This window comes from Electrona antarctica (genome assembly GCF_951216825.1).
Source record: "Electrona antarctica genome assembly, chromosome: 24".
Taxonomy (NCBI): domain Eukaryota; kingdom Metazoa; phylum Chordata; class Actinopteri; order Myctophiformes; family Myctophidae; genus Electrona; species Electrona antarctica.
The window spans coordinates 27,961,390-27,977,447 of record NC_136803.1 but is presented as its reverse complement, the minus strand read 5'-3'; the positions used below and the strand labels follow the sequence as shown (position 1 = coordinate 27,977,447).

General features: G+C 44.1%; 1 protein-coding gene across 3 annotated transcripts in view; it reads right to left on the bottom strand.

Annotated features, from left to right (window-relative positions):
* Window positions 1-14,191: 14,191 nt before the first annotated feature.
* LOC306917677 (transmembrane protein 131-like) overlaps window positions 14,192-16,058 on the bottom strand; it is a 58,243-nt gene continuing 56,376 nt past the window's right edge. For all 3 annotated transcript variants that reach the window (XM_079495966.1, XM_079495967.1, XM_079495968.1), the window contains exon 41: window positions 14,192-15,865. In XM_079495966.1, the coding sequence (XP_079352092.1) occupies window positions 15,431-15,865 (435 nt within the window). In that variant the 3' untranslated portion in view covers window positions 14,192-15,430. The remainder of the gene's footprint in view (window positions 15,866-16,058) is intronic.

Genomic DNA, 16,058 nt, shown 5'->3' with positions numbered 1-16,058 from the left:
CAAACCCTCCGGCGCGCTCAGATCAGCCAGGCCACGCAGGGAAGCTGGACGTATCTTCACTAGTATGAACGCCGCTACAACGCTCTCCCAATCTTCCGCCGTAGTCTGAAAACCCACCTCTTCAGACTCAATCTTAGCCCGTAGCACTTGCCATAGCACTTGCCCTAGCCTCGACGACCATACAGGCGTATGCATATAGGCTCAATTTATGTAACTTAGACAGCACTTTATGTAGACATAGCACTAGTATACGACTATACGCATAGTTTCATTATATAGATATTCCACTGTTAGGTTCTTAGCTTATGCATTATTCATGATGACTATTATTTATGTATATAGTGTATGATGTATTACCATGTTTTTGTTCTTGCTTACTGTAAGTCGCTTTGGAATAAGAGCGTCTGCTAAATGCCTATAAATTGTAAATTAAAATGTTTAATAGATAGGAGAAAATAGCCAAATCTAAATGCTCAAAACACGCAACTGTGACGCAAGATCCATTTTAGATCTGCTGAGCATGTCACATAATGTAGGTGTATGAGTGAGAGGCAAATACACCTTCAAATTCAATGTCTTGAATCCAGCATGTCACTTTGTCATGTAAACCAAACCGTGAACGGAATTTGGGAGCGTAGGGATGGATTTTCATGAAACTTGGTGGGAATGACCAGGTGCATGGTTGACCTGAAGAAATGATTACCGTTTGCGTCAATAAGGTCAAAAGTAAAGGGCACAGTCAGAGCTCGATAAACTAGTGTGTGGATGTTCTTTCTCTTCCTTATAAAAAAAAATCACACCCATGTGAAGTAAGTGGTACAACTCCGTGTGGGGGTCCCCGGGGGGGGGGGGGGAGTTCCAGACCCACAGGAACGCACCCAGGGTGCCGGCCCGATTCCGGCGAGCCGCCCCGCGTCCGAAACGGTTGAGAAATGACAGAGTTACCGTGTGGGGGTCCCTCTACTGTACCCTGTACTGTACTGTACAGTACTGGCACACCTGAAATCACCATATATACAGTTAATATGTGCGTGTGTTTTCGTGCTCACACATACCCAGCCAGCCAGCTACCCCAGCCACCCACACATAGTCACTTAAGGAAGTGGTTTGCACTACTTAAAAAATAGAACAGATTGGGGGATTCTCAAGGAACCGCCCCGAAAAGATGATTATCTTTATGTCAAAAGTTCTATACATAGGCCTAATCGATTATATCTCAAGAGTGGAGAGACGTAGAACAAGAGAAAGGCGGGTTTCGCAAACCCAGGCATTTGTGTGTAGGACATTTAAATGTCAAGTCTGAGCGTTGAGACATTTAAACGGCTTAACCACTTAAACCTTATTTTATAGCATGCTATTTTATACGTCCTCATAGGACGGTGTTGCACAAAAGTTGAAAATAGAAATGCAATGCTTTGTGAGCTTGAAGCCTATTATATCATATATATATGGATCTGGATGTCTATATATTGAATCTGCGTTTCTGGACAACCACTTATCGAGTCCTCGGCCTCGCCAAAGCATGCATTCAGTTGGAAGTCGGTCTGTCTCCTATATGCGCATCTCCATAAATGCCAGTGGTGGAAAAAGTACTCAATTGTTTTACTTTAAGTAAAAGTATACCAATACTGCAATTTAGAACTACTTCGTTACAAGTAAAAGTACAGACTTGAAAATGTACTTGAGTAAAAGTACTAAAGTATCGGCATCAAAATGTACTTAAAGTACTAAGAGTAAAAGTAGTTATTGTGCAGAATGTGCCATTTCACAAGTTCAAAATGTGTACACAATCTATTGAAAATAGCCGATCTACAAGCTCACAATGCGTCGCGTTAAATGGCCGAAATGTATAGGGTTGAAGTGGTTAATGGATGTTTTCTAATCAAAATTAAAATCGCCAAAATAACTAGTAACTAAAGTTTTCAAATAATTGTAGTGGAGTGAAAGTACTGGAAATTGGAAATACTCAAGTAAAGTACAAATACCTCAAAATTGTACTTAAGTACAGTACCTAAGTAAAAGTACTTAGTTACTTTCCACCAATGATAAATGCGGCAAAGGCCTATATATTCTTTGAGACAGACATACGGGTATAGGCGTATAGCCGAATCCGCCATTCCTTCATGAAATTGAAAACAACACAGCTTGGAATTGCATTACGTATGTACACACAGTGCAAGCAATTACAACAACCACCGATTTCGGGACCGCCAAATATTCTAAACCTTCCACAACTGCCAATAATCATATTCTTTGAGAGACACACAGTTGAGATATTGCAGGATCCAACAAAGAATCGCGTGACGATCCCCCTTATATTCGATCATACCCTCCGATCCCCCCTATTTGCTCATACTAGGACATGACGTATGTGTATAGTCCGAAGAATAGGCGTAGCGGTCAGATCTCGACAACCGCCTATCCGACAGTCTCGACGCCGTGCACTCAACCTCCTCGGGTTGTTGGCGACGCGCGTGCCAGGTTTTAAATTGGTCGGTGGAACGGTTCTCGAGATACACGAACAGACGGACATATACGTACTGTACATGACTCTGTGCATTTATTGTAAGATAAATGCTATCTCTAGATAAATGTACTCGACCTACAGAGAGCAGGTCGTCCAATGATCCATGGGTCGGCGGTTCGAATCCCGGCTCCTCCTGTCTACATGTCGAAGTGTCCTTGGGCAAGACACTGAACCCCAAATTGCTCCCGATGTGCTGGTTGGTACCTTGCATGGCTTCTGCCGCAATCGGTGTATGAATGGGTGAATGTAATGCACAATCTATGTAAAGCGCCTTGGATAAAGGCGCTATATAAATGCACCATTTACCATTTACCATTTACAATATATAAGGCAGGAAAGACATAACAAATCTTCAGATCATTTTGAACCTTTGCCAAATGTTCACCCCCAGAATAGGGACACTGCGGCTACCAGGGTTGGGGTCCGATGGTAATTCCGACGGAGCATTAGTCCGACATGCGGGAACACCGCTCGGACTAGCGCTCGGACATGTGCTGCTCCCGTGCTTGCGGTTATGGTTAGGTTAGGGTTTGAGGTACGTAGGTTGTCGGTCTAATGACTGTCGGACCAATAAGGCCTCACTCAGACCTTAAGGCCTCACTCAGACCTTTACTGCATTGCTGTATGCTTGTTGGATGAATGTTGTGTAGTGTCATGGCCGCCCCAATGCATTTCCAATGGAAGTCACATGGTTTGTAGTCCACATTTTGGACTACAAGCTGTTGTATGGCTTTCGGCTGCGTTTCGACTACGCCCCTCCCCCTCATACAACACAAATGTTGTGTCAAACCATGTGACTCTCATTGGAAATGCATTGGGGCGGCCATGACACTACACAACATTCATCCAACAAGCATACAGCAATGCAGTAAAGGTCTGAGTGAGGCCTAATAGTGTCTGAACTAAAGCAGGGTTCATGTGGTTAGAAAGTGCAATATAAGCAGAGTGGATTTGAACCGATTGCCCCTCTGCAGCGATTGGTATTCATCCAGGGTACTGGGCACAGGACAGTGTGTCGAAAGTTATAAGCCCAGTAGGTACAGTTGAAGGAGAATTCTCCTTTAATTGTACCTGGAGTGAACTTTAGACACCCTGTGCCAAGCTTGGCACAGGGTGTCTAAAGTTCACTCCAGGTACAAATTAAAGGGAAAGCTGTGAGACTATAGTGGCTATCGGATAACACTTCCTGATTCCTGTGTGTCCTTGGCTATTATACTCATGGCTATTACCCATTATTTCTTCGGCATCTGAGCCACAGCTAGACCACCCTTTGATGAGATTTAGGGCAGTATTATGCATGTCTTATAAGTACCAGGTCTTATTACTTAACTTAAGACCTGGAGGCGTGATCAATGCCATTTGGCTATTCTGAGTGGCCAAACAGCATTGACCACTCCTCCAGGTCTTAAGTTAAGTCATAAGACCTGGTACTTAAGACACGCATAATACTGCCCTTAGCCTCTCAGACCAAAGACTACGAATATTTGGTTGTCGCTGGATACGATTTTGTCCACAAGTCCATGCTGTATTGATTGATGTGGTACCATAGGAGAGATAACAGGCGTTGATGGAAAAAAAAAAGAAAGAAAACAATTCTCTAATTGTGTAGACTTCTTGTAATTTAAGTAATGAAGATGTTTAACTCTGACACTCTTAAGAGTTCAATTATTGCTAAACATCTGTAAGTGTCTATTTGGTTACCAACTCTCCATCATTCATCATTTAGCTGAGGACCACCTGGAACCCCCTCAAGGACCACTGGTGGTCCCTGGACCACTGGTTGAGAACCACTGATTCTAGGGCCTCATTCACACGTACCAAACACCAATCAAGCAAATGTTTGGTCGTTTTTTTAGTTTTTTGGGCCACCACAATGCTTTTCCAATGGGAGTCACATGGTTTGACCAAACATTTTTGTTTGATGAGGGGGGAGGGGCAGAACACCACCAGCAATCAGCAATCAAACACAAAATGCCTAAAAAAACAAAAAAACGACCAAACATTTGCTTGATTGGTGTTTGGTACGTGTGAATGAGGCCTGAAGCATCAGGAGAAACACTGCTATTGTCCTAGTGGCTGGGGTGGGGTTGGGGACAACACATTTTCACTCCCAAGTCATCAAGATAATTGTTTGCGAATTCTGACCATTAGGCCTATCTGCTTGACCCAGTACATACTTGTGGTGAATCACTCATCTGCATTTAAACCGTTTAGGACGATTCTACAAATGCCTTCTAAATCCTGACAGTTTTCTGAAAAACCCATGTTTCTATGTCAGTCATTCTCAAACATTTTCATGTCAAGAACACCCAAAAATATTTGTATTTGGCCGCCGACCTCCATCTGAAAATATGTTGTTCCAGGCGGGACCCCCCCCCCCCCCCCCCCCCACCCCAGAAGCAAAGGTATGAGTTAAAAACGTTCGCTCTGAAAGAATATATAATCAAAGATATGTGCCACATTTTCACAATCTTTCAAAAAATGGCAGATCTACAAGCAGATCTACAAGCTCGTAGCACCGCTCTATGAGCTTGTAGATCTGCTACTTTTCAATAGGCTTATAAAACACCAAAAGGGGTTCCCGTCCAGAATGGGATAAGCATGATTGACATACCCTTGACCTTGAACTACTTTATCAGATTTACTGACTGTCTGTGCACAAATGGTACGAGATGCGTGATTCTATTCCAATTCAATCTGTTCTAGTCTCCTCGTCTCATATCTTCTGGTCATGTCGTGTGACTATAATGCTATTATTTTCTATGGGGGTATTAAACTTCAGAAGCTGTGTGACAGTGCTGTGATACTAGCCTGGCTAATAAGCCAGACTAATATCACACAACACTCTGGTAGGCAACTTTTTTTTGCCAACGGCTGATTCGGTCTGGTTTATTAACCAGGCTACTGTGATACTGCCTGGTGTCCTCCTCAACTGAAACGTTAGTCAGATGGAGACTCTTAAAGGGCCACTAGTCCCTTTCTAACATTTTAGTCTAGTTTGTATTCGTTTGACGAAATTGTCAATATATTTAGTCTCAGTTTTAGTCATCATAGCTTAGTTTTCATTTAGTTTCCATTTAGTTTTCGTCAGTGAAAAGGGGTAGTCGACCGGACATTTTTCGTCTTAGTTTTAGTCCACGAAAACAACACTGCATGGTTGGTCATCCGAAATCACAACTATAATGAACATATACAGTATATTACAGTTTGGAAGTGAAGTGAGAATGCGTTGCTTGGGAAGGACTCTGCATAAATGCAATGAATCTCAACCAGTGCGTTACTGGGTCATGATGAGATGTCCTGGCTGGGTCACTGATGACAGGTGATATTACTGATTATTACTGGAATATTGTGCTCTTTATTGAAATGTTGCACAAAGGAACTACATATTTTGAGATGGGGGTCGGATGCCAATTACATTTCATATAATGTTTGGGGGTCCTTGACATGAAAATGACGACTGAAACATAGAAACATAGGGTTTATTTCTGAAAACTGTCAGGATTTAGAAGACATTTAGAATCGTCCTCAGGTCTAAATGGGGGTTGATGTTAGGGAATGTGGTAGCTGTGAATTACATTGTGGTAGTGGTGGTACGATATCGTGTACATTACACAGTCTAAGGCGTCAAGACACTGTCAATTTCTTTCTTTTTCTTTCTTTTTTTTCGGCTTTCGTCTTTATTTTATATTTTTGAGTTGTGCAACCACTCTAAGGAACAGCAATGTCCGTGTTAACCTATGTGACTATGTATGTGACTATGTTACTATGAGTACCAGTAGGGGCAAAAGTGGTGCTGTTGTGCCAGAAACAGAGAGAGAGAGATAGTGCTGCACTGTTGCCTGCTAATGAGAGAGAGAGAGAGAGAGAGAGAGAGAGGGAGGGAGGGAGGGGTAGGGGGAGAGGGGAGTTGCACCACTCAGGTATGGAGGGATAGACAGTAGGCTGACAGGAAATGGGGAAAGAGATGGGGGGATGACATGCAGTATAAAGGCCGTCGGCGTCGGGATCGGGAGTCGAACCCGCGGCACACTGCCAGACTGGATTACCATCCAAGGTGCCTGGACCGCTGAGCCACGGCCCAGGCCACACTGTCAATTTCATGATGGCCCTGGGCATTATACCACACATAGGCTAACAGTTAACAAACATTTAATTTAATTTAAACAAACCGCAATCTTAATCTCTTTATACGTTGTAAATGAATGTAAATGTTTAATAAACGATAGCACGATCTGTTGATTAGACTATCTTGCTAATCCAGCGTCATGCTTTCCAAATAAAAGAGTGCAGCCAGAAAAATACGTCCAGTGTTTGCATTTGGATAAAAAAGGCCATAACAGATATCATTATTTGCTGAACACGCGAACAAGGAGGAAATTTGAGCCCACGGCGCGTTCACCCTTGGGAAGATTTAACCCATTTTGGGCGGGAACCCGGGCTGTTTCAAGCATCATGTTATACTTTAGCTATTGAAAAATAGCAGATCTACAAGCTCATAGCGCGGCACCGAGTGCCGCGCTACGAGCTTGTAGGTCTGCTATTTTTGAAAAATCGTGAAAATGTGGCGCAAATCTTTGAATATATTCTTTCAGAGCAGTTTTTAACTCAAATCTTTGCTTCTGGGGGAGGTCAACATATTTTCAGATGGGGGTCGGCGGTCAATTTCATATTTTTTTGGGGGTCCTTGACATGAAAATGTTTGAGAACGACTGACATAGAATTAAACATGGGTTTTTCAGAAAACTGTCAGGATTTAGAAGGCATTTGTAGAATCGTCCTCGGGGTCTAAACAGGTTAAAATGAGCATTCTCTGTGCTCCGTTAGTCTACATCAGTCCGTGACTGGCCCGCAATTCTGCTGACTGCACACCGGTCACCCGCTGAACACCCCCCCCCCCCCCCCCCCCCCCACACACTCCAACAAGTCCAAACCCTTGGATAGAGAGTTGTGGGAGGAGGACCTGCTACACCAAGGGTCACTAAATAGCAGGTGAAAAGACTGTTCTTTTAGGTTAGTAGAGTTATGTCACTGCACCAAGCGCCGAGGTCCATTAAACCTTCCTTGGGATGTAATCTTTTGTCGTCCTGTGAATATTTTCTAGGTAATGGGGGGGACCTCATTTAGTGTGAACGGTCAAAGGAAATGTCACGCTTAGGGGCACAATGGTAAACTACTAATTGTTTTCTCGCTGATAGCCTCAGTGGTTAGTTGTAATGTAATTTATTCTAACGCATAAAGCAGCGGTCAAACCTTTCTGGACCAGGGCCCACTTGAAAATCTCGAACTGCGTCCGCGGCCCACCTATTTGCGGTCAGGTGGGGGTGGGTCGCGTGCATTTTTGGTGTGTGTGGAGTGCGTGTGTCGAATTTTAAGTCGGTTCTCGAGTTACGTGGATTACACACAGACAGACAGACGAGGCTTGGTGCATTTATCGATATAAGATATGTCATCAATAAAGTATTTGTGTTTTGCCAATCTGGGGGCCCTCTCTTGCATCATCCTCACGGCCCACCGGTTTGACCCGACCTATACACAGGTTGGTAAATCGCTGACATAAATAACCACACAAGGACGCAGCCACAGTGCACTTGCGAGAAATAAGAGAGGGCCCCGATCCAAGTTATCACCATCCTCTGAATGGAAGCCATTTATTATTCTGCTATGATTTATGGGGGACCCTGAGAGTTCCTTGGCATTCTCTGAGACCTCTCTCTCTCTCTCTCTCTCTCTCTCTCTCCCTCTCTCTTCTCTCTCTCTCCCTCTCTCTCCCAGGAGAGATATGTGATAAAGTGTTTCAACGCTCCATACATCCAGCCATGCAGAATGCGGATGACAAGATTAATTCATTGGTCATTTTAGTCAATGGATTCGCCATACCCTCTTGATCCATGCCTGGGTATAGCAGCAGGCATAGAGGCGCAGTTCATGCTATAGTCCCAGTCGCAGTTCCTAAACTAAATTGACTGATTATAATTGCAATCTCTCCTGATCAAGGCATAAACTTCAGAGAGCTATAGGTGCATACCGTACAACAAGCAGCGTTCGGCATGTGCCAAATGCCAGTCTAGCCCATTTTGACCTGAGATCAGATTCAAAAAATGTCTTCTACATCCTGACAGTTTTCTGAAAAAGCTATGTTTCTATGTCAGCAGACCTACAAGCTCGTAGCGCGCCACTCGGTGGCACGCTATGAGCTTGTAGATCTGCTATTTTTAGCTAAAGCAAAACATAATGCTAACACCAAAAGGGGTTCCCGCCCAAAATGGGCTAGTCCAGCTGTCATGGGCGAAGGTGTCTTGTTAGTTCTTTAATAACTTGACAACAAGGGAAGGGACAGGTAATCTAATACACACCGGGGACGCCTTTGCGGAAAATAGGTCTGCTCTGTATTCAGAGAGGAACGGTGTTTGGAACACACACGGCACATGACTCATCCCCCACCACAACACAGTACTTCTGGCACGCACGCACACGCGCACACACACACACACACGCTCTCTCTGCAAGTAGTATTTTTGCCATCTCGGCATGAAGCCTCTGCTGTTCTCAGACTGTTTCAGCTCAAGACCCAAAAGAGAGAGAGAGACAAAATAAAGTAACACATTATGAATGAATCACTTATCCATGTCACATGGCATTGTGGGGCCCGCCAATTTGGTATGCATTATCCAACAGAACCAACAGAAACCATTTCACTCCCAAGAGTTACAGACCAACAGAACGGTAAGGGTCCATTTGGTTCCTAACTACGAATCCCATCCCAGGACCTGAACGGAAACAAGACCGCAAGGACCTTTTTTCCCCGGTCATATCCTTTTAGACTGTGTTTAGACTGTACCGTGTACATTTCTCACCAATAAAGTAATCAATCAATAAATCCTTTATCTGGGGACCCCCTGGAACCTCCCAATTAAGCACTCCACTTTGACTTTTTAAGCCACTGTTTAACCTAGAGCATCACACATCCTCAGTGACACAAAACTCAATCTGGATCGTCACAGCTACTTTATGAGATAAAACTCCTAAATGTATAATATTATATCAATACAATCGTAGTGTTTTGCCAAACATTTGGGGGTCCGCTCGACATATCCTCTCTGTACGTCTCTAAATGTTTTGATGAATTGAACATGGTGGACCCTCTTGTAAACAAGTGTAATGCTTAATTGGGTCGTCCACTCACAGTTGACAGTCTTTGTATTGAGTTTGTGCTTGAAATGTACTGTAATTCTGCAAACTGTTAATAAATATTTCAATCAATCAATCAATCAATCAATCAATCCTCACGGCCCACCAGTGGGCCTCCTCCCCGAGTCCCTGCTGGCCCCACAGATTGGAAATCGCCGCTCGATTGACGACACGCAGCTATGATGAGAGCATGGGATCCGACAATGTCACAGGCGGTACCAAGTCTAATGAGCTTGTTAGCGGCGCCCGAGGATGATTTCATGGCCAGGTCACCTTCTGCCAAGCCTCTTGTCACGCTAAAAAGAGCCCCCAAACTCTCCCCATCCACCCACCCTCGCCTCACATAAATTGGCTCGATACAAAACACCATTCTAGCTTAGCAGGGAGCATGATGAACTGAATGCTGTTCTCTCCTATGAAGGGCCCTCTGTGGGATAGGCTAATGGGATGATCTGAGGTGGCGTGTAGCGACTCTGACGCATCCTGCTTTCTGAAAGGGGGGAACTCGCCGCCGTTTAGTGCATTTCGGTTTTACATTTTAGTTTAGTTTTCTGAAAAAGCTATGTTTCTATGTCAGTCGTTCTTCTATTTTTCGAAAATAGCAGACCTACAAGCTCGTAGCGCGCCACTCGGAGGCGCGCTATGAGCTTGTAGATCTGCTATTTTTCAATAGCTAAAGCATAACATAATGCTAACACGAAAAGGGGTTCCCGCCCAAAATGGGTTAAATTGCATGGAATTGAGAGAGAGAGAGGATTAGATAGTTGTTTAGAGTTTACACTATAGATGAAGTAGGAATGCTAAAGTTTAAACACCAAAGTACTGAAACAATGTAATTCATTAATTAGTAAACAATATCCTGATATGGTAGGCCTACTATGACTGGGCTTATCTTCTGTTTTACTGGGTCTTTGGGGTGTGAGTAGCAATAGCCAGAGAATTCTGCCCAGAAATCTCTGTCTCTCTCTGTCTGTCTGTCTCTCTCTCTGTCTCTCTCTCTCTGTCTGTCTCTCTCTGTCTCTCTCTCGGATTCTGCTGCCAGTGCCAACTGTAGGACAAGGTTGGGAGGATACAGTAAGTATATAGGCTAGTCCTCATCTCACCCTCTCTTTCAAAGACTCACTGGTTTGCGAGTAAAGAAGGCACACTTCAGACATGTCCCACATATTCCTGGAAGTGGATCAACACTAGCCTGGCACTGGCACTAGCCTGGCACTTGCCAGACACTAGCCTGGCAAGGCAAATTTTTTTTTGCCAACGGCTGATTCGGTCTGGCTTATTAGCCAGGCTAGATCAACACTGCAAAATAGTTGCGACGACTTGACAGATGATCACAAAAGTGAGGACGAAAATATACAGCCCAATAAGAACCACAGGATAAGGACATATCGCTGACAGCAGTTCCACTTACTGCCGGGGATCCTATTATAGCGGGAACCCCTTTCGGTGTTAGCATTATGTTATACTTTAGCTATTGAAAAATAGCAGATCTACAAGCTCATAGCGCGCCACCGAGTGGCGCGCTACGAGCTTGTAGGTCTGCTATTTTTGAAAAGTCAAAGAACGACTGACATAGAAATAAAACATAGCTTTTTCAGAAAACTAAACTAAAATGTAGACTTGACAGATGATCACAAAAGTGAGGATGAAAATATACAGCCCAATAAGAACCACAGGATAAGAACATATCGCTGACAGCAGTTCCACTTACTGCTGCATGGGGATCCTATTATAGCCACCGACCGTGCAGAAACTCATTTACGCCCGGATGAAGATGAGCTCTCTAATCCCATTTTAAAAAAGGCACAGATTTGACAACACATTAACCCCTTAAACCTCACGCGTTTTCTCATCAGGGATGACTATACCGGTGACCTTTCCATTTTCGTCTCTACGTTAAATCGATGCTGAAATGTGTGATCGACGGACGCGCCGTGTTTGTCGAAGCCAACCACTTGATTCTTCTAATCTGATTCTTAATCAGAATTGGACCATAGGTAGTACATGGCCTGCAGGGGAAAATACATAATGCATTTGTAAAAATGAGCATTAACTAGAATTGAGCCGTCTCTCCCGACGTGGTCATATAAAACGTGACTGATATCTGCACGTAGATCAACTGTTATGTCATAATGACTCGCTGTCTATACTTTTGTTTTTTTCTTCAGTTGCGTCGTAGTGAAGTACACAAGACAAGAGTGGTTGGCAAAGGGCCTGGTTGACAAATTGGATCATTTCTCTGACCGAGTGACGTCAATATCTTCTGTACGTCAACCGCGGTCCGTGCGTCATTCACATTATGTGAATTCTGACAAACAGAAGATTCATAATGCATCTATGAAGGCCTATAGTGAGGCATGTATGTACGAGTGTCAGACACATCAGAAGTAAGTACATTATTAATGTGACTCATTTTTTGAGGCACCGGCCTACATACTCGGGAACGATACGTGGGGAATGATGCAAATAGGGAAATATATAACAGCAGCGTTATGCAATACAATTCCTGGTTATACCACTGGGAGTTAACCTGACTCCGCCAGATGGCGCAGCAGAGAGTACACTGGGTTCCCCCCTCCTGCTCCCATCTGGGAACTCTCAGGCAGACTTGATGCCCGGCCACAAAACGGCCTGGCCAATCAGCAGCAGCTATCCAGCCTCTAGCTGCTGCTGATTGGCCAGGCCGTTTTGTGGCCGGGCATCAAGTCTGCCTGAGAGTTCCCAGATGGGAGCAGGAGGGGGGAACCCAGTGTACTCTCTGCTGCCCCATCTGGCGGAGTCAGGTTAACTGGGAGTACCACCAGTTGTAACTTCCCTCTTGTGCCCATATGTCTGTCTGCATCCATTTCATGACCATATATGGATATTTCTATATCAGTATATGACCATAATATCCAGGGGTGGGATCGGCGGTTCTGGAAAGTCCTTTTGCAGTGGTTAAATGTCTATGGACAATGTCTGAACAGTGCAAACTGTGAGAAGTGGACTGAGTGACTAAGTCATCAAAAGGGTGGCTGTGGGGATTTTGGCAAATGAAGGGTTTGGTTGCCATGGCAATCGATGGGCTCATTTGGGCCATAGTCAGAGGCTGAGCCTTTTTTCTGGACTAGACACCAGACACGGCACTCCCTCGGGTTGGTGGCGGTGCGCGTGCCGAGTCTGAAGTCAGTCGGATCTCAAGATACGTGGATTACAGACGTATATGGAAGTAGAGATTCCTTGCATTTATCGTAAGATACATTCAAATGGCATAGTGACTGTACATTAGATTATACAGTAGGTGGCCAATCAAGATAAGACGTTTGAAATGTCTTTTAGCACAGCCTAGTAAGCCTATATACCCACTTGCACTTTGAAATACTCCAAAAGGCTACATTATGACCCCAGCCATTTCATAATGTACTGGTGTCACAGACAAATACTGCCACCTTGTGGCCTACAAGAGGAGTGACATGTTGAGAATGCAATGCATTCCACAAGAGCAGCACTTGACTGATTGCATTAATATTTACTGCAGGGGTTTTCAACAGGTGGTCCATGGAAGAATTGAAAGTGGTCTCTGACCATTCATTTAGTAATGTAGGATTTGTTGATTAAAAAAAAAAAGAATAAAAAAAATCACTTTCACTAGTTGAGAAACAGTGAACTGAATGACCTGATGACAGTCAATGTAGTAATTTTACTGACAAGTTGGAGGTAAAGATATTCAATAGAAAAAGAGTTGGAATCTCAAGAGCAGGAAGGGCACCAGATTGCCTGGTTGAGTCATTATAATTAGGAAAGTATTAGTAGTAAATGGACCATTGGTTGAGAAACAGTTGGGATGTATAGCAAGTGTGTTACAAAAGCACTAATCTTAGCTCATATCCCCACCCACCCACCACAACAATGGAAAACCACTGCATTACTGCAGTAGTAAAATATTGCTGAATTAATAATGAATTGCATTTTTATAGCGCTTTTCCAAGTGCTCAAGTCAAAGCACAAAGCGCTTTACATTCATTCATACATTGGGAGGTGAAGCGGCGAACAGTCAACGCCAGCGTCCTCACTTCCCACATTCACACACCAATGGTAGCGAGCTTACACCGACCGACTCATTGGAGGCAATGTAGGGTTCAGTGTCTTGCCCAAGGACACTTCAACATGTGGACAGGAGGAGCCGGGATTCGAACCGCCGACCCAGGGATCATTGGACCACCTGCTCTACCTCCTGAGCCACAGCCGCCCTAAATTAGCAATTAGCAATACAAGACTAGTAGTACTAGTGTTGTTGGTACAAGTGGACGCTTATCTCATGCAAGCTTTTCATTTTCAAGTTTTATAGGAAGGGTTGTGTGAATAGTCCCAAGTGGACTCTAAAGCAACAACACGCACGCACACACACACACACACACACACACACACACGCATGCACACTTCAGGTGTTCAGGGTACCGTATTTATATTTAAGAATACAAATGAATATAATCATTTTCCTTGTTTGATGTGTTTTAATTTGAACTTTTTAAGCCATGACAAGGAGCTGAGACTGTGGCATAAATAATAACATTGGAAGGACTTAACAAAATCCCATGAAAAATGTTAAAATAACCATGACATGAAAACCATGTCAACTTTAAAAGAGTCAACTTTAAAATAACTTCTCCAACCAATTTTGGGCGAACATACAAAACTTAAAAATGCACTTTGGCTTTTATATTATCTTTTAAATTATTCGAGACTTGAAAATGCCAGCAGCAATGTGGACATGAACAAAAGAAAATGTATTTTAAAACTTTTTTTCTTTTCCAAACTTTTGTCCAAATTACATAGACTTCAAAACACAAGTTCTTAAAAAGCAATCTTCATGTCAACATCTTACATCTCTTCTTTTTTTTTTTTACATTTTGCTTTAGCTTGCTGCCAAGCACACATCCTCTAAACAAAAGTTGGATTCACTTGTATCCCTTTTGAATTGAAATTAAAAAATATATTTTTAAACAATTTCAATACATATCCCTGTCAGAACTGGCTGCAACCAGAACTGTATTGCTGTCAAATAAGGTTCTTTGTGTAGCTATGAATTTGCCACGGTGTCAAATGAATAAATAACTTATTGGTTATAACTAATAAATAACCAATAACTTTGTCTTGGTGAAATTTTGAAAATGAGAATTTCCTTTCCTACCTGCATTTGTAGCAGAAGTGGTAGTCGTTTACAAATGTAAAACACATACAAAACAAAAGGGCAGAGTTTCTCAAACTCTGTGGACCCAGAATTCTGAAGGTCTTCAAATATAGCCGGCTTGTCAGGTACCCGTTTTTTACCTGACAGTTGAATGCCGTTAACTCCCCTGGGGTAGACTTAAATAATAGCAGGTTTCAAATCAGATTCATCACCTCCCGTCACCACAAAGGAGGCAGAAACATCTGAACCTGGATCAGTGGGGAGAGGAATTACCTTCATGTCCCCATTATATCCTACAACGCACTCGTCTCCTCAACGGGCGAGGGCCGATTCACCACTTTTTTACGTGGGGGAAAAAAAAACACGCCTTTGTTTTTTAGCTTTTGTTTAGATTGACATGGAGGAGTGGACAAAGACCAGACGTGTAGCACGCAGACATTCGGCCACAAATCGGCCTCATACACGCAAATGCACATACAGGCGCACACACACACACACACACACAGTCACACACACACACGAAGGGAAGCACGTGAGCTCATTTAATTGCCGTTGTCTGAGGAGCTGGGCCACGGCTCGGAGCTGCGTCGGCCGAAGGTGGGTCCCCATGTGCTCCAGGGGTTGTAGGTGGGGCTCAGGTTGCCAGCGGAGTCGCGCGCCACCAGCGAGGGGGCGGGACTCCTGCTGTCTCCCACGCAGCCCATCAGGTCGGCCAGGTGGGAGGTGGCGGTGGAGGAGGAAGGCGCAGAGGGCGCCGGCGAGAAGACCGCCGCAGAGGCCGGCGGCGGGAACACGGAGGACACGGAGGAGGGTGTCGGTGGGAAGGTGGAAACGGACCCCGGTGGCGGGAAGGAGCTCGCGGAGGAGGATGGCGACGGGAAGGAGGAGTGCAGTGGGGCGGAGTCCAAGCTCGTGGACCAGATGGAGGGGCTGAAGGGAGGACTGGTTGACCACAGGCTGCTGCTGCCCAGAATGGACTGGGGGGACACAAGAGATAACAGCTTTGTTTCAATTTTGTAACACTATTAATAATAATAATAATAAAGAACCCTATATACTTTGTTGACTCAGGGGTCTATTACTTGTTTCCCTCCTCCCCCCCCCCCACCCCCTCCACGCCAAATCTCTTTGGCGAACCTAGCATATCCAAAAAGTCGCTATTGCAAGAAT